The sequence below is a fragment of the Malus domestica genome, chromosome 17 (assembly GCF_042453785.1).
Source record: "Malus domestica chromosome 17, GDT2T_hap1".
NCBI classification, from domain to species: Eukaryota; Viridiplantae; Streptophyta; class Magnoliopsida; order Rosales; family Rosaceae; genus Malus; species Malus domestica.
The window spans coordinates 2,571,692-2,597,953 of record NC_091677.1 but is presented as its reverse complement, the minus strand read 5'-3'; the positions used below and the strand labels follow the sequence as shown (position 1 = coordinate 2,597,953).

The 26,262-nt window shown below is 39.4% G+C and overlaps 3 protein-coding genes and 1 pseudogene across 4 annotated transcripts; all 4 read right to left on the bottom strand.

Annotated features, from left to right (window-relative positions):
- Positions 1-410: 410 nt before the first annotated feature.
- On the bottom strand, positions 411-3,297 carry LOC103425874 (UDP-glycosyltransferase 90A1-like). The gene is made up of 4 exons (XM_070817054.1): positions 2,903-3,297; positions 2,577-2,765; positions 1,205-1,233; positions 411-1,117 (listed from the first exon to the last, which is right to left on the bottom strand). The coding sequence occupies exons 1-4, from the start codon at positions 3,295-3,297 to the stop codon at positions 411-413; spliced, it is 1,320 nt and encodes a 439-aa protein (XP_070673155.1).
- Positions 3,298-4,404: 1,107 nt separating this feature from the next.
- Positions 4,405-5,977, bottom strand: LOC103425875 (UDP-glycosyltransferase 90A1-like; annotated as a pseudogene).
- Positions 5,978-21,051: 15,074 nt separating this feature from the next.
- LOC103404575 (RING-H2 finger protein ATL39-like) lies at positions 21,052-21,645 on the bottom strand. The gene has a single exon (XM_008343504.4). The coding sequence runs from the start codon at positions 21,643-21,645 to the stop codon at positions 21,052-21,054; it is 594 nt and encodes a 197-aa protein (XP_008341726.1).
- A 1,027-nt stretch (positions 21,646-22,672) lies between these two features.
- LOC103404348 (uncharacterized) lies at positions 22,673-25,957 on the bottom strand. Of its 2 annotated transcripts, XM_008343249.4 has the most exons (7): positions 25,717-25,840; positions 25,201-25,294; positions 24,656-24,947; positions 24,455-24,561; positions 24,214-24,346; positions 23,895-24,089; positions 22,673-23,290 (listed from the first exon to the last, which is right to left on the bottom strand). In XM_008343249.4, the coding sequence occupies exons 3-7, from the start codon at positions 24,926-24,928 to the stop codon at positions 22,973-22,975; spliced, it is 1,026 nt and encodes a 341-aa protein (XP_008341471.1). In that variant the 5' UTR covers positions 24,929-24,947; positions 25,201-25,294; positions 25,717-25,840; the 3' UTR covers positions 22,673-22,972. The 2 variants fall into 2 exon arrangements, with proteins under 2 accessions (XP_008341471.1, XP_008341469.1); XM_008343247.4 differs by lacking the exon at positions 25,201-25,294 and having other exon boundaries at positions 25,717-25,957.
- Positions 25,958-26,262: the final 305 nt, after the last annotated feature.

The window sequence follows — 26,262 nt, the reverse complement described above, 5'->3', positions numbered from 1 at the left end:
AGTGGAGAGAGAGTGATAGAATTTTACTCATATGGGTTGCTACTTTTTTTTGTAGGATCCACTGTTTTTTAGGGCTAGATGTAGTCCGATTTTATGCTACCCAAGAAAGGAAGTTGCTAGCACCAGTGGTGAATCTAGCCTCATTTTCCGGCTCATTGGGGATGAAATTTCTCGCTAAGGTTGGAAATGTAGTAGCCTCATGAAGGGTAAAACTCTCATTGGGGATGCTTTTATACGACGTTAGTTTCTTCTGTGCATGATTCCATGAACTGTCGTCAGTAGTCCTCTCATTACATTATACATATAACATGAATTCGACAGCGAGTTTATTTAACGTTAGATAAATGCTTACATATCTTGGTTTTATATGTTTTCAACATTAAATTAAAGAGCCTTACACATTTTATCAGCTACTTTAACCCTCCTGATTTATCGTCTAGAACCCTAGTATTCTTTTCGAATGTTGTCTCATCTATAAGCAACTGCAGCGTTGCACACGACGACCCACCTTCACTCACAGCTTTCCTAGCCAAGTCAGCAAGCTCCTTCGCCTCCCTCCTCGCCTCCTTCCCCTTCTCTCCCTCCATCAACTCTTTGATCATCTTCTCCAAACCCTCCGACTTCACAAACCCCTTCGTCGAACCATCGCACGTCTCCAGCCTCAGCCCCCCCTTGCCCTCCTCCACCACGAACTTTGCATTCAGCTGTTGATCCGCCATCATTGACCACGCCAGAATCGGCACTCCGGCGCATATGCTCTCCATCACCGAGTTCCATCCGCAGTGGCTTACAAAACCTTGCACACACTCATGCAATAAAACCCGCTTCTGGTCAACCCTCTCTTTGACCACCATTTCCCTCTCCGTTACTCTCTCCTGAAACCCTTCAATGTCCCACGAGGCAGCCTCTGATGAGTACTCTTTACTTCTTATGACCCACAGAAATTTGACCATTGAGTTTTCCAACCCTAGTGCTATCTCTTGGATCTGTTCAGCTGACAGCTCAGCTTGTGACCCAAATGCAACATACAAAACCCTACTTCCTTCCTCCTGCTTCTTGTCCATCCAATCAAACCACGTGGGCTTAACGGAGGAGGCCATGACAAGGCTCGGGTGGGCTATAGCATAGGGAAAGTTTTAGTTATTTAAGGTTAAAAATATTGATAATTTAAATTATTTTATTATTTTTAATTGTTATAGCCCACCCAGTAAGTAAATGTTCTGAAAAATATGACTACTTTTAGAAAAAGTAAAAGTTAATAAATATTAAATAAATTATTTACTTTAATCAATATCAAAATTTATTATTATTATTATATTTCAAATCGTACACACTGACACACACGTCCCAATAAATCTTTTTATATGATTAGTTTCTAGGGAGTAGTCTATAGTGATTAGTTTAGGTTTCTTAGGAGTAGTCATCCGGTTTTAAAGAGTAGATTTAATATTTTATTATTTTAGGTTTCCTAGGAGTAGTTTATTATTATTTTTTCGACTTTTGGGGTACAACAGTGACCCTTGTTCACTTTTTAGAAAGCATTCGTCTCGTCTCATCTGCAGTTCACAGAAACCAAACATACAAGTGAGAAAGTTTTTTTATTTTTCTCATCAATAGGTAAGTTTTTTATCACTTTATTCTTAATGAAAACTAATGAAAATGGCTTGAAAACTTTGAGTTTTAATGATAAGGACAAAATAAAGGGCAAAGTGAATAGTACAAGGATTGACTTTTTAGTGTAAAAATGTGGTTTTTCGTTAAAGTGAACAGTACCAGGTGCTTTTCGTTAAAGTTCCCTTATTCTTATGTCTTGATGATTTTATTTGTTTATTGCTTTAATTTTAAGAGTTCGTACTTTAAAAATTCAATTTCAAGTTTAATATATTTTTCTGATAATTTGATAGATGAAGATGGAGAGTGAATTTCTAGCAGATTCAATGGTTGTGTACATTGAAAAAGAGGTTGCCGAAAATATTGATTCAGAAGAAATAACAAAGGATTTCAATTCCATTAAGGATCAAAGGGCACAACTTGAATATGTACTTTTTCTATTATTTGTTAAGTTGTTATGACAAGATTGATGATGTATGTTTCTTTCGGATTTAAATCCTCTCCTGAGCTTAAGGAGATGATCCTCCTGACCAAGACACGTGAGTCGTTGGATTAAAATTCAACGGCTATAATTATTATAACTTTAAAGAAACCCCCATGTTTGTAGCTGTTGGATTTTCATCCAACATCCCACGTGTCTTGGTCAAGAGGATCCTCTCCATAAGCTCAGGAGATGATCCAAATCCGTTTCTTTCTACTATAGTTACAACTTCAAATGTTTTCTTTATTAAATCTAATTGAAACTTGCTTTATTCATAGTTAAATTTCTTACTTTAAATTATTGCTTTCAGGCTTGTTATTGTGTAACTTTATGTAAGTAACAAAAAAAAATTTAACCATTTGATCTCCTAGTAATAATTTTTGTTTAGCCCATCCATCAAATAACTCCTAGCTCAACTATTGGGCTTATCACCGTGATCCTTGTGTGGTTCATCTTGCGCCAGGGGAAAAAAGGGCCCACTCACCGGACCTTGGGCCCAGACTCAGTGTTCCAATTGTCAGTTAACACAGGCTCGAGTTCGTAGAAACTGTTGACTATTATGCCGTAGCTGCGAGCCGCCGCTACGACAGCCATGACGTGGAACTCGGAAGCTTGAGACGCTTGTCGGTTATGATCGGCGTCCTTAAAGTCATCATTGAAGTCTTTTTTGTAACTTTGATCCAAGGAAACCAAGTCACGGTGATCAACTCGTCGTCAGACTCGGCTCTATGCAGGAGTCGGTTCTGGGCTACTAGGTTGAACGGCGACATGGCGTAGTTTCAGAGGCCGTAGAAGACGAATCTTGGTAACCTGAACTTGGCGGCGGAGTCGAGGGTCCACCAGAGGAACCCGTCGGAGATCATGAAGGTTATACGTGAAAGGTTGGTGAGGGCACGCTCGAAGTCGGACTGCATATGGATTGTGGCGAGGGCGAAAGAGTGGAAGAGGTCGATGAAAGGTAGCTTGTCGGTGCTTTCGATGCCAGCAGGAATTTCGGGAATGTTTTGAGGGAAAGGGAGGGAGATCACGGTGGCTGAGGTTTCGGTGAGGAATTGGTCGATGAACGAGCGGTTGACGGGGGTGGTAAACACGGTGACCCAAAGGCGGCGGGCAAGGTGGAGGAGTGAGATGGTGTGGCCTTTGGACATGTAGGGAAATAAAACTACGTGGCCGTCACCGTGTCCCTGCTCCGAAATTGAACCCATAACTCTTTCTCTCTCTCTCTCTCTCTCTCTAATATTTTTCCCTGAAAGTAGTCGGAGTCGTTCTGGTTTGTTTTGTTGTTGAATATTATAAACAAAACTAAGTTTGAGTAGTTAAAGAGGTAGGGTTATGTCCATATATATATATATTGATGTTTATACTGTATATATACAGATGTACTCGATGAATGAACGAAATGCACACAGATGGCAGGTTATGTACACATGCATGACTTTTTTTAATTATATTTTGTAGACTATATAATATCCTGGTTGATGGTTGAATTTTTTCTTTGGTAATTTAAATAAGAAATCCAACTTTCACTGTTAGTTGGTCTACAAAATATGATTCAAATAAATGATCTGTCTAACATCATTAAAAAAAAATTGTACACATGACTAGATGAGAATTTGTAACTGTCATATCAAAGGTACGTTGATGAAATAATTGAAACTTTTTTGTTCGATTTAAAGGTAGAAAAATGGTTACTCGTTAAAAATGAAACAAATTTCATCCTTCTATAATTTCATTTCTCAAAAATAAAATATTATTCACTTTTATTTGTAATAAACTATGAATATAGTCGATTATCCATTACAAATCAATCATATAGAACACACGGGGCTTAATAGCAGATATATTGTAATGGCTGATCATGCACTTCTTTTCTATATATTGTCTTCTGTACGTGAAGAAAAGGAAAAAAAAATCCAAAAATAATAGTCTTGAACCTTCCATCGAAGGTGACGATGATCTAGCCTTCTAGCCTTCTAGGGCTGTTCGAGAGCGGAATTAGCACCTGCCAAAACCACACACACTTTCAAGTAACGTTCCTGTATAGACATCGGATATATAGAAGCAGGCTCAGCTTTTCAAGATAACATCGAGCATTACCACCTTGCTTTGCCTTGAGGACAAGCTGCTCTGTGGTGCTGCCAATGATCTCGTTAGCATGCTTCAGCCCACCACAGTAAAACCGTCCAACGGAATCCTAAAGCCACGGGAAGGTTCAGTTTAGAAAAGGAGCAAGGGTAGTTGTTTCTCACATCCTGCATGCAACTAATTAGGTTTTGTGCATGAATTGTCGTCAAGTCTCAGCACATAAAACATGAATACGACAACGACCTTATTTTCAACGCTAAATTAAAGAGCCTTACACATTTTATCAACTACTTTAACCCTCCCGACTAATCGTCTAGAACCTAGTGTTCTTTTTGCATGTTGTCTCATCTATAAGCAACCGCAGCGTTGGCCACGACGACCCGCCTTCACTCATAGCTTTCCTTGCCACCTCAGCAAGCTTCTTCGCCTCCCTCCTCGCCTTCTCCCTCTTCTCTCCCTCCATCAACTCTTTGACCATCTTCTCCAACCCCTCCGACTTCACAAACCCCTTCGGCGAACCATCGCATGTCTCCACCCTCAGCCCCACCTTGACCTCCTCCACCACGAACTTTGCATTGATCGGCTGATCCGCCATCATCGGCCACGCCAGAATCGGCACTCCGGCACATATGCTCTCCATCACCGAGTTCCATCCGCAGTGGCTTACAAAACCTTGCACGCTCTCATGCATTAAAATCCACTTCTGGTCAACCCACTCTTTGACCACCATTCCCCTCCTCTTCACTCTCTCCTCAAACCCTCTAATGTCCAACGTGGCAGTCTCTGATGAGTACTGTTTACTTCTTATGACCCACAAAAAGTTGACCATTGAGTTTTCCAGCCCTAATGCTATCTCTTGGATCTGTTCAGCTGACAGCTCAGCTTGTGACCCAAAAGCAACGTACAAGACCTTACTTCCTTCCTCCAGTTTTTTGTCCAGCCAATCAACCCACGTGGGCTTATCCCCGAGATCATCGTGCGGTTCATCTTGCGCAAGTTGGAAAAGAGGGCCCACACACCAGGCCTTGGGCCCACACTCAGTGTTCCAATAGTCAGTGAACACAGGCTCAAGTTCGTAGAAACTGTTGACTATCATGCCGTCGCGCAGCCACGACAGACATGACGAGGAACTCGGAGGCTTGAGACGCTTGTCGGTTATGATCGGCGCCTCTAAAGGCATCATCGAAGTACTTTTTTGTAATTTTGATCCAAGGAAACCGAGTCACGGTGATCAACTCGTCGTCAGACTCGGCCCCATGCAAGAGCCTGTTCTGGCTGACGAAGCTGGACACCGACAAGGCGTAGTTTCCGAAGCCGTAGAAGACGAATCTGGGGAACCCGAACTTGGCCGCGGAGTCGAGTGTCCACCAGAAGAACCCATCGGAGACCATGAAGGTGACACGTGGGAGGGTGGTGAGGGCACGCTCGAAGTCGAACTGCATGTGGATTGTGGCGAGGGCGAAAGGGTAGAAGAGGTCGATGGAAGGGAGCTTGTCGGTGCTTTCGATGCCAGCGGGAATTTCGGGGATGTTTTGAGGGAAGGGAAGGGAGATCACAGTGGCTGAGGTGTCGGCGAGATATTGGTCTATGAAAGAGCGGTTGGCGGGGGTGGTGAAGACGGTGACACAGAGGCGGCGGGCGAGGAAGAGGTGGGCAAGGTGGAGGAGTGGGATGGTGTGGCCTTTAGACATGAAGGGAAATAAAACTACGTGGCCGTCATCGTGTTCCTGCTCCGAACTGGAACCCATAACTCTCTCTCTAATAGTTTTCGCTGAAAGTAGTTGGACTCTTTCTGGTTTGTTTTGTAGTTGGAGATAATAAACAAAACTAGTTTTGAGTATTTATAGAGGCAGGGTTATGTACATATATATATATATATATATATATATATATATATATATATATATATATATATATATCAGGCTTTTTATGCAAAGGGAAATATTTTTCTTTTAAAATGAAGATTAGATGTGGGACTCACTCCATATTGAATTTCAACGATACAAACCGTCTATTTTGTTAGTCTCAAATCATAGTTCATCCTAGCAAAAATTTAATTTTATCCGAAATTATTTGCCTATTTAATTATCAAGTTCAAATTTCATTGTTTCTTATATAACAAAGTATTCGTTTATTTCTTTGAACTTAATTAGATGTTTTAAATATTTCTGATTTGGCTAATATTTTGCAAGGATGATCTATAAGGTTCAACTTGAAAAATAGATGGTTCGGAACGTTAAAGTTCAATGTAGTGTGAACCCCATAACTAATCCCTATATATATATGAAGCCTTTAAGGGAAGGGATTCCTATTTTTTATAAAATGGGATTAGTTGTGGGGTCCACACCACAACAAACTTTAACGATCTGAACCGTCTATTTTTTCAAGTTGTACTTCATAGATCATCGCTGCAAAATATTAGTCAAATCGGAAATATTTAAGACATCTAATTGGGTTCAAAGAAATGAACAAATACTTTGTTATCTAAGAAACAATGAAATTTGATCTTGATAATTAAATAGGCAAGGTTTCGGATTGAATTGAATTTTTACAAAGATGATCTATGAATCGAGACTAACCAAAATAGACGGTTCGGATCGTTGAAATTCAATGTAAAATAAGCCCCACATCTAATTTCTATTTTTTTTCAAAAAATGAAAATCGCTTTGCATATAGAGCCTGTATATTAATTTGGGGAATATAAAATTAAACTAATTAATTTCCGATGTGTGGTAAAGAAAATCTCAAGAAAAACATCATAAGAAAACTGATGACAATTTATGTGTTCCACCACACCATCTTGCACGCTTTAAATTGGAGATTTATGGTGACGGCCTGATGGGTACCTGTTTCTTCTTTGGTTTGGTGTGACTCATGTGCAGATTTCGCATACTTTTTGTTATTCGTATTTCTTAATTTTTATTTGATTTATTAAATTTGAAGTAAAAAATTCATTGAATGTGCATTTGGAGAAATTAGGAATGGCATAAATTCCCGGCTTAACGGTTGCTGAGTCGCTTTCGAAGGCCAGACAGCGAATTTTCTCAATCATTCAAATCTTTTGGTTTTTTTTTTTTGTTTTTTTGTTTTGTTTTTGGTTGTTGAAAATCTTGACAATCTTGAAACTCTAGACTTTTTTACGGTTAGATCTTTGATAATAAAAAAATAAAATAAAAAGGACATATCAAACTATTAAAAAGCCCGAAGTATCCTCCTCTATCAAATTTTCAAGTGTTATAGCTACAAACATATTTTTGTGTTTGCAAAAAAAAAACGATATGATACTAACAAAGATACTTTTACAACGTGCTAACAAACCTGCAACTAAGATCTATCATTCTCGCATGGATGTGTCGGACCTAATACTTCATCCTCGAACAAAGCCAAAGACAACTACAATTTTAGGATACAAAGAGTAACAAGAGAATTTACAGAAACCCAATGCCAACTTTCACTTGGAGATTACAACATCGTCTACCCTAGTGAGTTACATGCAGACTTCTAAACACGTATTTAATTGACAATAAAAACCTCACCAACGATTAGAGATATTAACAATTAAACAAACTGTACGTGAAGAAAAGGAAAAGAAATCCAAAAATAATAGTCTTGAACCTTCCATCGAAGGTGGCGATGATCTAGCCTTCTAGCCTTCTAGGGCTGTTCGAGAGCAGAATTATCACCTGCCCAAACCACGCACTTTCAAGTAACTTTCCTGTATAGACATCGGATAGAAGCAGGCCCAGCTTTTCAAGACAACATCAAGCATTACCACCTTGTTTTGTCTTGAGGACAAGCACCTCTGTGGTGCTGCCAATTATCTCGTTAGCATGCTTCAGCCCACCGCAGTAAAACCGTCCAACGGAATACTAAAGCCACGGGAAGGTTCAGTTTAGAAAAGGAGCAAGGGTGGTTGTTTCTCACATCCTACATGCAACTAAAGAAAACAAACTCGATGGTTTCAATCCCTCATCATTCCCTAACTTTTGGAAATTCCTAATGCAGTCAAATAACGGTCATGAAAACCCTCAACCGTCCTACTATTCCTTCTCGGGGGCTTACATAATTATTTTTCGTCAGAGCAATCAATGTTATATTTAAGCAGTGATAATCGATCTCCAACTTCTGAACTGCATCGTCGGCATCGGAATTACAATTGGAGTGAAACTCTTCTTTAATTAGTTACTCACACCACCTAGTCCCCAAGTAAGACTTCAGCAATACCAGTAAAGAATGCATGGTATAATTCTTGCAATTATTTGGAAACTAGTAAGTGGAAGTAGAAAAGCAATCAAAGAAATATGTACTTGTAAAGTAGCTTTCACTTGCTCCATTAATATATAGTAAGCAATTATCACCTCCGTGACCTGCACATTCAAGAGATGGAATACCAGTACAAGCCCGAATAAATCATCAAAGTCTTCATGTCATTTGTATTTACATTAGATACATGCAAATAGATTGTGGAACGTTCAAGCTAAACTCCATAAGGGTAAACAACTAGCTAAGTTTTTGGCACTGGTCCGCATTTCTATGAGTCCCTGCAACCACGAGCATCAGTTTGCGCGCGTTTCTATGAAAACGTATATCAAGTTTACAACTTACTTCCTGTTGAATCGCATCATCACACAACTGAAGAAGAGTGCCCCTTCCGCTGTCTAGTTGTTTGTTATACATAGACTGTTACCAAGTTCTAATATGCACCCAAGTTCTGCTGAAACCTGCAACCAATTAAGAAGTGATAGGCACATTAGTAATATATAATTAAAACTTATTCAATTAAGGAAAAACGATTAATAATAATGTATCATCCCCATGCAACCAAATTGAAAAAACATGAATTGTAATAAGGAACTTTACGTGAAGTATATCATAGACAACACTAAATTAAAAAAAATTATTTATAGAATATGAACTTTACTCTTTCATTCAATGTAATGAATAATTACAACAAAGTTAATATATATACTTGTGGGCTCTCTAACAGATTACACTAATGCCCTTAACCAAACTAACAATATACAAAACTATTTAACAACAAACTTAATGACTAAACTTTAGCTTCTTTACACCACCTCAAGTTGAACTTGGAAGCATCAAAGGGACCAAGAGAAAGCTTGGACTGTAGGAATAAGAACCGGTGCCTGGACAAAGACTTGGTATGAATGTCGGCCAACTGATCTTGACTACAAACATACTGAATTTTGATAAGACGAGCAAGAACAAGTTCATGGATGTAATGATAGTCAATTTCAATGTGTTTAGTCTGGGCATGAAAAACAGGATTAGAAGTTAAAGAGATGGCATAAATATTATCACACCAGAGATGAGGAATTTGAGGTAGGGAAAAGCCAATGTCCCTGAACACTTTACATATCCATGTAATTTCTGCCGATGTATGAGCCAAAGACCGATACTCGACCTCAGTAGAGGATCGTACAACCGTAGACTGTTTCTTAGCACTCCAACTAATCAAGTTAGAGTTAAGAAATATACAATAACCACCAGTGGATCGCCGGTCAAAAGTACACCCTGCCCAATCAGCATCGGAATAGGCAGTAAGATTCAAAGTGTCGGGTTTAAACCAAAGGCCATGGGTGAGAGTACCTTTTAAGAACTGAAGAATCCTTTTGGCAGCTTGAAGATGAGAATCTCGTGGAGCATGCATAAATTGAAAGACTTGATTGACCGCAAACGAGATGTCCGGTCTTGTCCAAGTGAGATACTGCAAGCCACCAACAAATGATCTGTACTATGTAGGATTAGACAAAAGTGCACCAGTATGATCAAGCGTAGCTGTGCCTAAAAGAGTGGAACAGGGTTTAGCATCATCCATCTTGGTTTTCTGAAGAAGATCAAGTAAATATTTGCCTTGATGTAGAAAAATACCATCAGAAGACCGGTGCACCTCAAGACCCAAAAAATAATGCAGGGAACCAAGATCCTTGACTGGAAAAACAGTGCTCAGCTTCTGGATATAATGTTGACAGAGAGTAGCATTAGGACCCATGACCAGAATATCATCAACATAGACAAGAATTATAACCAAGGTTGGAGCTTTGTGAACAAAGAGAGAAGCATCTGAAGAAGATTGCTGAAAACCAAAAGACTGCAACACTTGAAATAATTTGTCAAACCAAACCCGTGAAGCCTGTTTAAGGCCATAGAGAGACTTTTTAAGGTGACACACATGATTGGGAAAAGATGGATCACTAAACCCCGGAGGCTGCTGCATAAAGACATTCTCTTGTAAATCCCCATGCAAGAAAGCATTACATATGTCTAATTGGTTTAAAAACTAATTAAACTGAGCTGCAAGAGACAATAGAATACGAATGGTGACAGGTTTGGCGACAGGGCTGAATGTCTCTTGATAGTCAATGCCTGCTTGTTAATGAAAGCCTTTGGTAATAAGGCGAGCCTTGTAGCAATCGATGGAACCATTAGGATGTTTCTTGATGCGAAACACCCACTTATAACCAACAACATTGGAAGTAGAAGAGGAGGGAACAAGAACCCAAGTTCCAATAGATTGCAAATCATTAAACTCATCTTGCATGGCTTTTCTCCAGTGAGTATACTTTGAAGCTTGCAGATAAGTGGTAGGAATAAAATCTATAGAAGAAGGAAGATGATGCTTGGTTGCTGAAAAGGCTTTTGGCTTGAAAATCCCTGTTTTAGAACGTGTGAGCATAGGGTGAATGTTGGATGTAGAAAAAGGAATACTAGGTGCAGCATGAGAAGGGAGGGTGGCATCAATAGCAGAATCAACAGGATCTGCACGAAAAGTGGAGTTCGTGACACTGTGAATAGGGGACAATGAGTGAGAATCATTAGAAGAAGTCACAAGTTGAGTAACAGCCTGAACAGTAGGGAATCCACAAGAGTTGGAAGCATGAGGAACAGTGAAGAGCAAATCAACCGAAGAAGCAGTGGAATTAGTAGTTGTTGACAGAGAGGCACCACTTGTAGGAGATAACTGAGAACGATGAAAAGGAAATGTTGATTCATCAAAAACCACATGACGAGATATATAAACCCTCTGAGTCAATGGATCCAAGCACCGATACCCCTTGTGTTGAATACTATAGCCCAAGAACACACATGACTTACTCTTGTTGTCCAATTTGGAAGAAGCATAAGGCTTAAGCCAAGGAAAACAACTGCAACCAAATACCTTCAGTCGACTGTAATCAGGTGAAGTATGAAACAGTAATTCCCATGGAGATTGCAATTTTCCAGATATAAGGAGGCAATTGATCAAGTACATATCAGTGGAGAATGCCTCTACCCAGAAAACATGAGGAACATTAGAAACAACCAAGAGTGTGCGAGGAGTCTCGACAAGATGACGATGTTTCCTTTCTGCACAACCATTCTGCTCAGGTATGTGTGGACAGCTATATTGATGAACAATACCATGTGTTTTGAGAAAAGACTGTAAGGCAGTGCTAGTAAATTCACCCCCTGAATCGGAGCGAACAATTTTGATTTTATTTCCAAGAAAACTTTCTACATAAGACTTGAACTCAACAAAAACATAATACACCTCAGATTTGGATTGTAAAGGAAAGAACCAATTGTATTTACTATAGTCATCAACAAGCAACAGATAGTACCGAGAACCACTCACAGACAGAATATGAGCTGGTCCCCAAAGATCACAATGTAAAAGTTCTAAACAAGAAGAAGAACTAGAACTAACAGTACTAAAGGGTTGCTTGTGACTCTGGGCAAGAGCACAGTTGGAACAAAAAAAATCCATAGAATGGCATTTTTAAAGAGCAAGTTGATGCTTAGAGATAACACGGCTGAAGATAGAGGAAGAATGATGACCAAGTCTACTATGCCATACTTGAACTGGTGCTTTAACACTTATTAGAGCAGTATGGGAGGAAGCAGAACATGGAAATGCCTTAGAAGAACACTGCAGAGGATAAAACCCATCCTTAACCGGTCCCCGCAACAGCGTATTCCCCGTAGAAAGATCTTTGACAAAGGATCCATCAAAATTAAGTGTCAAAGAACAGTAATTATCCTTGAGAAATTGATATGCAGAGAGTAAATTATGTTGCATGTGTGGTACATGAAGAACATTCTGCAGTTTAAATGTAGCAGAATGAGTATGTAAACAGGAAGAACCAATATTATTAATTTTCAAACCTTTACCATCACCAATGTAGACTTTGTCTTCACCCCGATAAGGAGTAGGAGAGGAAATGTTAGAAATATCGTTAGTGATGTGTGAAGTCGCACCCGAATCAATTAGCCAATAAGGAAAGGGCTTGGATGAGAAATGAACACATATAGCTGCCAGTTTGGCAGAAGGAAATTTGCCAAAAATGTCCGGATTCATTCGATCAAAACAGTCAATAGCCTCATGACTGGTTGAGCCACAAATTTGACAGAGAGTGCCGCGAGAACCAAAATAATGACCACGAGAACCATTATAGTTACCTCGAAAGTTGTTACCTCTGTAGTTGCCACGGGTTGCACGAGCAGAACCTCTGTAATTACCACGATGATTACCTCTGTAATTACTCCGAGAAGGCTGTGATTGAACAGCAAAAGCTTGATGTGGCGATGGAGTAAGCAACAGAGAAGGTTGTGAGTGAGCAGCAAGGGCATGAAAGGGCTCAATGAGACTTGAGGAAACAGGTTTCTTTCTTCAAGACATAAACAATTCTTTGGTGAGCAATAGACCATGCAATTCATCCAAAGTTGTGGTAGAAATGCGAAAAAGAATTGAATCAGTGAAGGATTCAAACTCATCAGGTAAACCAGCCAATGTAGCAGCAATTAGGTCACGGTCTGTGACAGGTGCACCAGCTGCCATTAAAGCATCAGAAATCTCTTTGATTTGTTGAGGATAATCAGAAATTGACTGTGATCCTTTTTGAATTGACTGGAGACGAGATCGTAACTGATGAATGTGAGCATCGGAAACTCCTCCAAAATGTTGCTCAAGCTTGAGCCATAGATCCCTAGACGACGATACACTAACTGTAAACGGAATCACTTCTTCAGACAGAGTGGAATTCAACCAGATCAAAAGATTCTGATCTTTTTCATACCATATCTCAAAAGCAGGAATGAGAGATTGATTAGAACGAAGAGGAGGCAGACAGATGTCGGTGCTATTAACGACGCCAAAAAGCTTATAGCAGCGCAAAATTGGAGCAAATAAAGCACGCCATGGAAGATAATTGGAGCGTTTAAGTTTGATAGGCACCATACTTCCAATGTTTTGAATCGTAAGAGAGGCATACGAATTCGAAGAAAACGAAGAATTTGAGGTATTAAGGTTTGGAACCTGCACTGATGCACGGGGAGAAGACGAACCAGACGGAGATGCCATGACAAATCACAGAAATATAGACCAAATTAACAACACAGAGGTTGCGATTGAGGAAGAACGATGAAGAATTTCAGGAAAATTGATGAAGAAATCAAAGATTGGGAGCAGGAGTGAAGAAGATCGAGAGGGAGAGAGCCGGGAGGTAAGAAGGGCGTGATACCATATAGAATCTAAACTTTACTCTTTCATTCAATGTAATGAATAATTACAACAATGTTAATATATATACTTGTGGGCTCTCTAACAGATTACACTAATGCCCTTAACTAAACTAACAATATACAAAACTATTTAACAACAAACTTAATGACAAAACTTTAGCTTCTTTATTATTTACCTAGTTATTCGTAAAAGATGTGCCCAAAAGCGTGCAATCAACATGTCCACTCTCTCCGTGAAAAAGAAATCAGTTGTCTGATAAAGTCCAATGCAGATTATAGATCTCTAGAAATAAAAAGAGAGTGGAAGGAAGAAAGGGAGGGTGGGAGGCTAACTAGTATTTCCTGCATAAACAAAGAAGATGCAGATAATCTAAATATGGCCCATCCTACATAATAGCAACTCAAAATCCTAAGGGTTTAAAATTCCAAATTGTTTGCAGTGTTGTATAATAAAATTGAACTACCTTATCAGCAAAATTAGGAAGGTTTGGTTGAGGATGCTCAGTGTTAATAAAAAATGAAAAATAAAAAATAAAAACCCTTTGAAAGCTTCTTATCAAGCTACATTCAACAGAAATAATACTCCGGGATCGGCAAATGTGAATGACATGAACAGATATAGATGTACTAACGTTATCAGGTTTGTAATTAATAACTGAAATACTGGAAAACATACTTGCGAGTACAAACATTAGATTCGTTAACCGTGATGGATAGATTTAGAAGAGACTTGCCTGAATGCGCAACTTCATGTTGAAACTTAGAATCCAGAGAGAAAAGCTTTTAGAGAGAATGAGAGTATTGTAGAGAGAGAGAGAGAAAATTATAACTGTGGTTATTCATTAATCTCACAGAACCATAAACAAGGTATTTATACATAAACATCATATCCCAAATATAAAAGCCAGCTCAGCATAATACAACTAACTAATTACAACACATCATAAACTTATCAACTAAGTAAGAATCTAATCTGATGGTGGTTGTGATACATTGTTACTATGCGAGTATGTATTCTCAACACACTCCCTCAAGCTGAAGGAAGAGGATTGAACTGGGAGCTTGGAAGCAAGAACAGCAAACCGATCAGCAGCCAAAGATTTGGTGAAAATATCCGCAAGTTGAAGAAGTGAAGCAACATGTTGGACACCAATATGACTAACTAAAACTTATGTAATGATAGTTTATTTCCACATGCTTGGTTTTAGCATGGAAAACAGGATTGAATGCAAAAACAATGGCACTTTTTTTTGTCGTAGTAGATGATCGGTGTCTTGAGCAAAAGGAAGGATATATCGTGCCGAATCTTGCACACCCAGGTTATCTCAGTCGCAGTGTGTGCAAGAGACCTATACTCAGCCTCGGTTGATGATCTAACAATTGTGGCTTGTTTCTTAGCACTCCAAGAAATGAGATTAGGACCTAGGAACACGTAATAGCCACTGATGGAACTTCTATCCACAGGGCAACCTGCCCAATCTGCATCGGACCAAGCAGTAAGACATTGAGTACCTTTAATGATCCAAAGCCCTGAATCAACCGTGCCCTTGAGATAGCGCAGGATACGCTTAACTGCTTGAAGATGAATGGTTATAGGAGAATGCATATATTGGCAAACTTGATTGACAACAAAGGCTAAATCAGGCCTGGTCCAAGTTAGATACTGTAAAGCACCAATTGTAGACCTGTAATAAGTGGGATCAGATAATAGTGTGCCGGAGTGATCCAGTTTGGAAGGAGACACAGGTGTTGCACAAGGTTTAGTACCAAGCATATCAGTCTTTCGGACCAAATCTAATGCATACTTAGACTGGTGCATAAGCAAGCCCTTTGCTAATCGTTGAACTTCAATGCCTAAAAATAGTGAATATCGCCCATATCTTTAATAGGAAACAACGTTTGCAGTTTGGAGATAATAGATTGACACTCAATAGTTAACTTCCAGTGATGATTATATCATCAACATATACTAATATAAAAGTAATGGAAGTATCCCGTTTGATGAAAAGACTTGTATCAGAGTATGAAGAACTGAATCCCAGAGAAAAAATAGCATTGTAGAAAGCCTCATACCAAGCTCGAGGAGCTTGTTTAAGACCATAAAGTGATTTCCAAAGCTTGCAGACATGATGAGGGTTGGAAGGGTCTACAAAACCAGGGGGCTGAATCATATATACATCTTTTTTTAAATGACCATGAAGGAATGCATTACTTACATCCAGTTGGTGTATAAACCAATCATAGTTAACTGTAATGGAGAGTAATATCCTGATAGTAGTAGGCTTTGCAACTAGACTAAAGGTTTCAGAGAAGTCCAAACATTCCTGTTGGTGAAAACCTTTAGCAACAAGTCTTGCCTTGTACCGTTCAATGGTACCATCTGGTTTGTGCTTAACTTTGAACACCCATTTACAGCCAACAAGATTGTAAGTTGGATTATGAGGAACCAATTCCCAAGTGCCAGTAGATTGCAATGCTTGAAACTCAGATTGCATAGCTTCCATCCAGTGAAAGTGCTTAGAGGTTTGGAGAAAAGTGGATGGAGTATGGGGTAACTTAGTAAGAGAATCTACTGCAGATGAGAGTTGGTGTTTAGTAACAGTGAACACCTTGGGTTTATGAATACCGGCCTTTGCTCTTGTAATCATAGAGTGATGATTGACAGAAGCTGGAAGATGAAATAAAGATGATGAAGATGATTCTGAAGGAGGTAAGGTAGGGGGAGAAGCTCATGTGCGAGAAGATGTAGTGGGAGAGGGAAGCAAATCGGGAATGGAAGAAGTTGTATCTTGGTGTTCAGAATGAGAAGTTGAAGTATGGGATTGTAGCTTAGAATGAGGTACGGGTAAATGAAGAGATAGAGACATAGATAGATTGGAGAGCTGTGAAGGATATGATTAGGGATATGAAACTTGAGAAAGAATATTCTTATAAGGGAATAAGGACTCATCAAACACAACATGTCTCGAGATGTAGAGTCTATTGGTGATTGGATCCAAGCACCTATAGCCACTATGATTCAAACTATAACCCAGAAAAACACATTGTTTACTCTTGGAGTCCAATTTATCAGTGGAATAAGGTTGTAACCATGTATAACACGCACATCCAAAAGTCTTCATTGTGTTATACTTTGGAGAAGCATGAAATATGAGCTCCCAAGGACTAATCACAGAAGATTGAGAAGGTAACCGATTAATGAGATAGACAGCAGTTTGAAAAGCTTCAACCCAAAACTTAACCGGTAAACCACTCTGAGATAACAGTGTTCTGCCCATTTCCACAACGTGTCTATGCTTTCGCTCTGCACACCCATTTTACTCAGGAGTGTGAAGGCAATTCAACTGGTGAGTGATGCCTTGATCATTAAGAAAACCTTGAAATGACTTATTCAAGAATTCACCCCCTGAATCTGATCTTATACGTTAAACTTTGAAATCAAGAAGAGTTTGAATCTTTAAAATAAATGTCTTGAGAGAGAGAAGACTTCAGACTTGAAATAGAGAGGACAAAGCCAACTGTATTTAGAAAAATCATCCACTATTATTAGATAGAATCTGTAACCAGTACAAGAAAGTGTAGGGGAGGGACCTCATACATCAGTGTGGAGAAGCTTAAGTGGTCTAATGGAAGTACAAGGTAAAGAAGGAAATGGGAGCTTAGAAGCTTTCCCAAATTGACATGCAGTACACACTGACAAATTCCTAACAGAACCAAGTACAAGGAGATTATTCTTATGCATAACAGACTAAAACGCCCCTAGAAAGGTGTCCAAGTCGTCGATGCCAAATGTGAATGTCAGCTTTAGCAACCATGAGAGCAGTGAGAGATATTGCAATGCCAGAAACTCCATTGGAGGCATTCCAGTAAAAGGGGTACAAGCCGCCTTCACTGGGGCCTTGGAAAAGCGTCTTCGCAGTTCTTAAGTCCTTGACAAAGAACCCAAAATGATCAAATTTCAGGGAACACCAATTGTCATAGATAAACTTGTAAACAGATAACAAGTTATGTGATGCCTGAGGAACTAAGAGAACATCATTCAATTTAAAAGAAGCATGCTTTGTGTGAATGATGGCAGAACCGGTATGAGAAATGCATAGACCTTTTCCATCTCCAATGAAGAGTTGATCACTTCCAAAATAAAGAGTGGCAGAATTGAATGTAGAGGGATCAGGTGTGACATGATGGGATGCACCACTGTCAGTGAGCCAATAGCTAGGAAGTGCAGAAGAAGTCATGGCAGACATTGCTGTAGGAGGTTGAGTGAAGGTGTTGGTTGAGGTGGAAGCAAACTAAGATAGACGATTGCATGTAAGAGCCCAGTGACCATATTGTAGACATAACTAGCACCGTACAGAACGACCAGAGAAGAAAGGTTGACCATAGTTTTGGTGAGAAGGACCAGCACCAAGGGGACCACTAGAATTGTTGTTGTTCCAGTTGTTAGGTTTGTTGCCCCCAAAATTGCGATTCTGATTAGAACGATTTCGATTTCGATTTCAAAAATTATTGTTGTTCTAGTTGCCTCTATTCGAGATACCTCTAGAATTGACTGATTGAGCAGCATAGGCCTGAAATGGTGCAGTAGATGAGGAAGAAGCTCTGGTTTTACATTTTTTAATAGAGATTTCTTTGCTCAATAAGAGGCCATGAAGTTCATCAGCAATCACAACTTCATTTCGAGTTTCAATATAGTCAACAAACCATTCGTATTCATCCAGTAATCCAGATAAAATATACACCACGAGATCAGATTCAGTAAGTGGTTCTCCAGCAGCTGCAAGTTTGTCAGAGATATCTTTAATGGAATTCAGAAAGTCGGTCATGGAAGAATCACCTTTCTGAATTGTTTGGATCTTCGAACGAAGACTGTGCACATGTGTGCGAGAAGCACCAGAGAAGCGCCGCTCAAGAGATTGCCAAAGAGAGCGAGAGTCTTCTATGTCAATGGTCAAAGGAAGAAGGTCTTCAGAAAGAGTAGAGTTGATCCAAATGGTCAGAATCTAATCACGCTCACACCAGGCTTCAAAAGAATCATTGAGAACACAATCACTGGATGAGTTTCGGACAAATTTAGGAGGACACAAATCCTCGCCATTGACAAGGCCAAGAAGCTTGAAATGCTTAAGGACAGGGATGAAGAGACTGTGCCAAGTTATATAATTCTGACGATTGAGCTTCGTCGGAACCATTCCAGCAACATTTGCAATGGAAATCGATCCAATCGACATGATCAAGGAGTTGGAGATGTCATTGCGAGGGAGATTCGCTGGAAAATTAGGGTTTGCAGGAGGTTGAGAAGTAGAATCGGAGGAATTTGCGGCAGTCGTCATATCAATATTTGCGGAATTAAGAGAAGAAAGAGATCAAAGAAGCAGCGATCTGTTTGGGAGGTAAGAAAATCAAGAAGATGGAGAAGCGTCGGATCGAAGTCGGTTAGACAACGGTGATGATACCATGTTGAAACTTCGAATCCAGAGAGAAAAGCTTTTAGAGAGAATGAGAGTATTGTAGAGAGAGAGAGAGAGAGAGAAAATTATAACTGTGGTTATTCATTAATCTCACATAACCATACACAAGGTATTTATACATAAATATCCTATCCCAAATATAAAAGCCAGCTCAACATAATACAACTAATTAATCACAACACATCACAAACTTATCAGCTAAGTAAGAATCTAATATGATGGTGGTTGTGATACATTGTTGCTATGCGAGTATGTATTCTCAACACTTCAATCTCCTCATTAGTTGTTATCTTGAAATTAATCTTATCCATCACCTGTATCATAGCTAGCAGTTTACATCCTACATTCAAACTGGTTTCCCTTTGCATATATATGATCGCTCAATTCCAACAAGAGCTTTAATCAGTTTCTTTGGGGAAAGATTCTGCTGCTCCAATTTCAAGCACATCAATTTTTTGGACCCTGTAAATGGGGCTAAGAAATTGAAGCAGCAGAATCTTTCCCCGAAAGATACTGATTGCTCTTAAAGTACTTATTTCAGGTTCTATGGCTGATTCACTTTATATTTGTTTTCATTTCTTTCCCCGAAAACTACAAAACGTGATTAAACAAGGTAGAGAGGAGGAGAAAAAAAAAAGTATGTGATTTCATTTTCTTTTTTTATTACAACCATATATTTACAATAAGAAGTGGAACCGTAATAATTTGGTATGAACTCGTCATTTACAAAATTCAAACCTAAAACGTTCTACGTACAAGTGGAGAATTTTAGTTTCTTTTTATTATAACCATATATTTATACTAAGTAGTGGAAAATGTAGGCCAAATCACACAATGAGTCATTTACAGGAGTTGAACTTAAATCATTCCATGTTACAGTATGAATGAATCGATAACATTACATAATGGTGTAACTCTATAAAAAATAACAATTAAATTGCTGGAAGAGCTCTTGCAGTTTGAAGCACTCTTTTTCCCTCTTCTTTGGAGGTTTTTAATGAGGCTTCCTCCCCAAAACTCTTGTACTCTGTTTGTTTACAGTAATGGAAATCTCAGTTATGATAAAAAAATAAAAATAAAAAGAAGAGCTCTTGCAGTTTATATGGCAATACAAAAACACATTGTAGTTTATGTCAAAGCAATGAAGAGTATGTTTTATTTAGGAAGGTGGACAAAAGGACAATAAAAGTTTTTGTTAAAAGTTCCCTTGGCTGCAAAGCCATCGATCGCAACCTTGCCTCGAACAGGACTGCGAAGTCATTGATCCCGATTACGATCCCGATGATGTCGTTGTAATATACATGATTAAAGGATCTAGAGGATCTGAATAGAAGGGATCCAGATGATCCGGATGGAAGGAATCTGGAGAGAATGTTGTTCCTTTGCCCACATAAAATAAAGGTACAACCGAGCAACAACAAATTTGACAGGGAATTACAGGATGTATAAAACGTTATAATCCAAACATACACAAGGAATCTTTGAAATTTCTAGATTACCAATATATGACATAAGAGACGGATATGCGCTTGAAAATTTTAGAGAATTTGACAGATAAATCTAAGGTACTTAAAAGGCAATGTACACTAACCATTAACTTTCAGAACTATATATTAGTATGTTACATGTAAATTATCTTATACAGATTCTCAACCTAAACTCATTTGGCCTCAAATCGCCAAGTTTTGGTTAGGATAGTGCTATCCACACACTTATTTTTACTTTTACACACCCCTCTTAATTTTCGAACTTCAAATCAAATGACTTGAAGAAAATCAATAACAAAAAATAAACAAGGGTGTGTGGGAAGTATAAATAAGTGTGTGAATTACACTTTCCGTTTCCTTTTGCTTATTTCTCAAAACTCATTGCTTTACTATACCATCACTCGGGTGACGGGTGCCCACTTTCTATTGCCTGCCTCTCCCCCAAGTCAACTCTAGCATCACTCAAAAGCCCGCTTCCACTTGTTTGACTCTCCGTTAATTCCGTTAATTCAACGCCGGCATCGGCAACCGGCACTCCCTTCCCGGCCAAACCAGCAGGAGTGCCAGCTCCGGCCCGGCATATCGGACAAATCGGTGTCCTCAAAAGCCACGCATCAACGCAATGGGCATGGAAGCTGTGCCTGCACAAAGGCAACAGCCTGCACTTCTCGCCCATCTTGAAGTTGTCCAAGCACACTACACAATCCACAGGGCTACTTTTGTAATTAGCTTCGTAATCATAGCTTGGAAGTTTCTCTACGTCGTCTTTCGACATGCACGTTGTGGCGGTGCCACTGGTGGCAGTTCTGCCGGCGGCCATGGCAGCTGCCGTTAAGGCATTGCCGCCAAGTCCTCCTCTTCTGAAAGCCCTCCCAACGATCCACACATGGACTAAGATCAAGAAGCCGATTCCGAAAAAAAACAATATTACTGACATGAAGATCGCCATTGCCACAATCTGCGCTGCAACACCTCCAATTTTGTCACTCATTGGAGCATAACTTTATTAACTTACTTCTCACCCAAGCAACCAGTACTTGTTGTATGAATTCAGCTCAACGAGAGTCTGAATCGAAGTCGAAAACGAATCAGATTCTTAGAAGAAGCCCTGGAAAGATGAAATTTGTTGGCGAGAAGAGGGATAGAGTATACTAATTTGTGATTGGACAAAGGAATTGATGACAATATAAAGTGGGATTAGTACCTAAAACACTGAGAAATAAGAAGAGTTATAATATAAATATAAAGGAGATAGGGTTAATCAGTCTTTATCGTGGAGTGGTTAGTAATGAACCAAATTATAAGAATTCAGACATAAAATCTTGGGAAGATTCACGGTTTAAGAGCTCGTTTAGAAGTGCTTTTGAAATGGCTGAAAACGTTTTTGGTTTAAAATGTTTTTTGAAGCACTTTAAGTTCTTTTGAAACCCACAAATATTTCTCTAAAAGCACTTTCAGTCATTTTAAAAACACTTGCAAACAAGCCCTAAATCTTTCTGTTTGTCTTCCTCCTCTCTGCTCACTTTGATTTTCATGTTTTTCTTCCTTCATAAATTCTCTGGCCTAGCATGGGACCTAAAGTATTAAGTAATGATGCTTATCTTTAACCGCTTCAGCTACAAGCCCTTAAAAAAAGGTCAAGTTTGATGCGCACAGATCGAGATTTTCATTACTGAAACAGCTTATGACATTTGAAATGTCACGCTAAGAGACCCTCTTGCAACAAAAGTGAGCCCCCCCGCACTTGGGGTGACACTGGGGTAGGGTTTTGTGAATCGGGGCTATCCCGCTTGGATGTTAAGAGATTCGACAAATGACGTGATCGAACATCCCTACTCTGGTTGAGAAAAACGCAAAAGCAAAAGAGAGTAATAAACACATCATGATCACAAAATATCTAAAACCAAAGCTAATCGGTTGTAGTTGGCTAATCATGCATGGGCTGATTGGACTTTTCACCCAAAAATATGGGTGAGGAAGGAACATTGTCACTGTGTAAGCAGATAGACATCAAATGATTGAGTAAAAGAAACACCTCAACATTTCAACAGCAATGATCGGAGGAACAAAACCCAGCTGTAATATCGCGATGTGTGAAGAATATTATCGTAAAACTATGGCTCAACTACATGCTCCAACTGTAAGACCAAATATCTCAACCTTTCGAAGGATTTACAAGCACGAAAAAATGAAAAGAGAAATTGACCAAGCAAATCAAATCAATGGCAGATATAGGCCTTTTCCCTAAAGCTCATATATGTTGGAAAATGGAGATACAATGCTACTAAAGCTCGTGCGTGTTTCAATATAAACCTGTGTCAAGATCCCATAACAAGACCTTCCCGAGCGACACTGGTTACCCGAAGAACAGCTTGTGCACTGAGAGGCGAGAGTTTTGACTGACAAAAGTTCTCCCATGAGCTCGTTTCTGGGAGCTCAGACGCTGCTGCTGAGCTCGTTTCTGGATGCTCGCACACTGCTGCTGGAGGGGGATCATCAAATTTATCGTAAACAGTCTGCAGCTCCAGGAGGAGGATCCGAGCAGCCTCCCTTGACTCAGGAAGTTGGTCACTAAGCTGAGATGCAGCGATCTGAATTAATTTGTCAAACCCATACGCTTTAATACCTTCAACACCCTGTTGGCAGGACACGAGATGAGCATATAACAGGAAGAAATAAGATGCACCACGTCTAATTGAAGGTCTTGCAGAATGAGCTCTGCAATATACTTGTTCAATTTCTCGATGTACAAATATTTGATAACAGACAAGTTATTGGGCAAGGTACAACAGTATAACTAGGAACACTCAAGGAGAAGATCACATATAGAGACGTGGGTTGGAAAATGCAATTGAATTATAGAGGACAAAAGCACACGGTTACTGTTTTTGAGCATACATCACGTGTAAAGAAAAGTAAATACAAAAATAAGGAATAGATGAGCGAATCTACATAGTATAAGCATAGAAACAACCACATTCAATGAAACTCCAACAGTTACGCCATTTTTGTAAATTCCAGTTTGACGGCACGGGTCCTAAACTGTAAGCAAAAGCTAAACCAGTTTGGCAGCAGTTGAGGTAAAATAAGTCAAATCAGATTTCTCCTAAGAACTATTTAGCATCCTCAACATACCTCATATTTTCCAAGAACCAATCAAAACACCAAAACCAAATGCATGAAAGAAAGCAGATATCACTTCTTCTGATAAGAACAGAAAAATGAAATAAACAATCTTACCAGTCGTGGAACACTTCGACAAAAACACGTTGATGCCTTCGCTCGAACTCTAGGATTTCTGTTCTTCAGATATGGTTGCAACTTTGGTAACAACAATGTAGGGGAAACCCATGTGGTCATCGCTACTAAAGCTCTCTCAGCTGCCTCACACACAAATCGCTTGTCTTGTGACGACTTTAGAAGAAGTTGTGTAAGCTGCATGAGTCAAGATTGATCAAATTGGGGAAAAATAACTATGGATTAATTGCATATAAATGAAGAGTCCTTTACAAACAATGTAAAGCGATGCCACAGAAAAGTTTCATAGAATTCATGTTACCATAGGGTCCAAAGAATCAATCACGTGATCATTGTAGGCATTGAAAATATCTGCAGATGTCATTATAGCAGTTTTGCAAACAGCACTTCTTGGATTCTTCAGTGACTTTACAACAAGCGATATCACATCTCCCCTGTTGAACAAAATGATGACGATAATTAAATTGGACAACACTTACAATCATCAATAGTACATGAAACTTCTTTTGCTCACGAACATCATGTAAGAACATGAGACTTACAACATATCAAGCATGGCTTCCTTATGAAATATAGAAAACCGACGAACATTATTGAGTGCTTCACACACCAGAACCCAATCTTTAGACTCTAGTCCAGTTAGTAGTGTCTGAAACATCAAACACATCATAAAGTTACCTCGCACACAGAAAAATGGTGAAAGGTAAAAAATGCCAAGGTTTACACAAAAACACAACAAATACCTTGAGGCTCGTATCAACATCTTCTAGATCATTCAGATTCTCAGACTCAATGTATTCTACTTCAGCAATTCCAACCTCGGGTACGGAATTTGCAACTTCCTCGCCATTTATAGAAAGTGAACCCACTGAAGCTGTGGTTTTCTTCGGGCATTCTTCATGATTTTCATTAGCATTCACAACGACGGGCTTAGTCATGCCCCCTTTGCTAGAGCTTTCATTCTTCCTCTCAGATCCAGGTATGGTATTGAGATCTCTAAGAGCGTTCTCTGACATTGCTGCTAGCCTTCCAAATCTGAAACCAAAGAATTTCCACCATCGATAAGTCTAAATGCGGTTAACAATCACATAGCAACAGCACAAAAATCGACATAGAAATTCAATTCCAGTTGCTTGAAAGATCCGGAAAACGACAACACACTTCTCCAATTCTCCAATGCATTATGAAAGCCCTACTTAATAATGATAATAATTAAATCGGGAAACAAAAGATCATAAACGTTGAATTCGATCGAATTTCGACCGTGAACACGAAAACTCAAATGTACCGAAACAAACATCCACAATTCTCTACGCAGTAAACAATCGCCTAGCAAAAGCACAGAATCCAGATATCACTTCAATTCCGGTTGCTCGAAAGATCTAGAAAAATGGAAAATCAGTGAAAAAAACAACTAAATAATGACAATAATACACGAAAAAAATCATGAAGAAAATGAATAAACAAACATTATTCCGATAAAGCAAAACTTAACCAAGCAGAAGATCTAGGGCTCCAATCACTCCACAAAATCAAAAACAGTACTCGCAACAGTAAATCAATAAGCCTGAACGCGGATCCTACGATTTCCCCCTAAAATTCACAAATTATCATCCAACTCGACAGTGTATATATACACGTATACATACACTTATACCGATTCAATCGGAGCTTCGAAACGAAAACGAAAGCTGTAGAGCAAGCATCGATTGTATGAAATGTGCGTGCGATTTCGAATCGGCGAATGCGCATACAATCCTAGAGAGAGAAAGAGAGAGAGCGAGGAGAGAGAGAGAGAGAGTACCGGAGAGCGGAGCGCGAGGAGGACTGAGGCGAATGCGAGCGATCAGAACCAGCAAGCGTCAATGAGAGCTTTAGAGTGAGTCCACTCTCTGAGAAAATGGGAGGACATTAAATAATGGAGGTTCTTTTTTTTTTTTTTTTTTTTGGTAACCGGCGAGGACTTTTTGCGGTGAGGCAGGCGGACGAGACTTGGGACGACACCGTTTTGTGGTTAAGTGGGTAAAACCCGACGTGGGCCGGCAGAATCGGGGCCCTGCATGTGACCGCCTCCCAAATCACATTAATTTTGTTTGTTGCGGAGTTTGGCGTGGGATTCGGCCCATTGATTTGGGATCTAATTTCGAAAACGCCATTGCCTCGCAATCGCATTTATTGCCATCTTTTTGTACGAGATAGCTTTCGGTCCTTTCCTTGTATGGGAACCTTGATTTTGAACCGACGTTCCAACAGGAAAATGAAATTTTGGCGTACAAATTAAAAAAAAAATGCAAATGTTGGGTTGCTTTTGTCACGTCAGTCCTTTTTTTTTTAGAAATCGAGAAGGCTC

Coding starts and splice junctions, on each gene's coding strand:
- LOC103425874 (XM_070817054.1), bottom strand. CDS start 3,297: ATGGGTTCAATTTCGGAGCAGGGACACGGTGACGGCCACGTAGTTTTA. Junction 1,234..2,576: donor GAGTCTGGGCCCAAGGTCCG/GTGAGTGGGCCC, acceptor TTCTAAAAGTAG/TCATATTTTTCAGAACATTT. Junction 1,118..1,204: donor TCAGAACATTTACTTACTGG/GTGGGCTATAAC, acceptor CCTATGCTATAG/CCCACCCGAGCCTTGTCATG.
- LOC103404575 (XM_008343504.4), bottom strand. CDS start 21,645: ATGAGTGACAAAATTGGAGGTGTTGCAGCGCAGATTGTGGCAATGGCG.
- LOC103404348 (XM_008343247.4), bottom strand. CDS start 24,928: ATGTCAGAGAACGCTCTTAGAGATCTCAATACCATACCTGGATCTGAG. Junction 24,347..24,454: donor GAAGCCATGCTTGATATGTT/GTAAGTCTCATG, acceptor TTTGTTCAACAG/GGGAGATGTGATATCGCTTG. Junction 24,090..24,213: donor TTGATTCTTTGGACCCTATG/GTAACATGAATT, acceptor TGACTCATGCAG/CTTACACAACTTCTTCTAAA.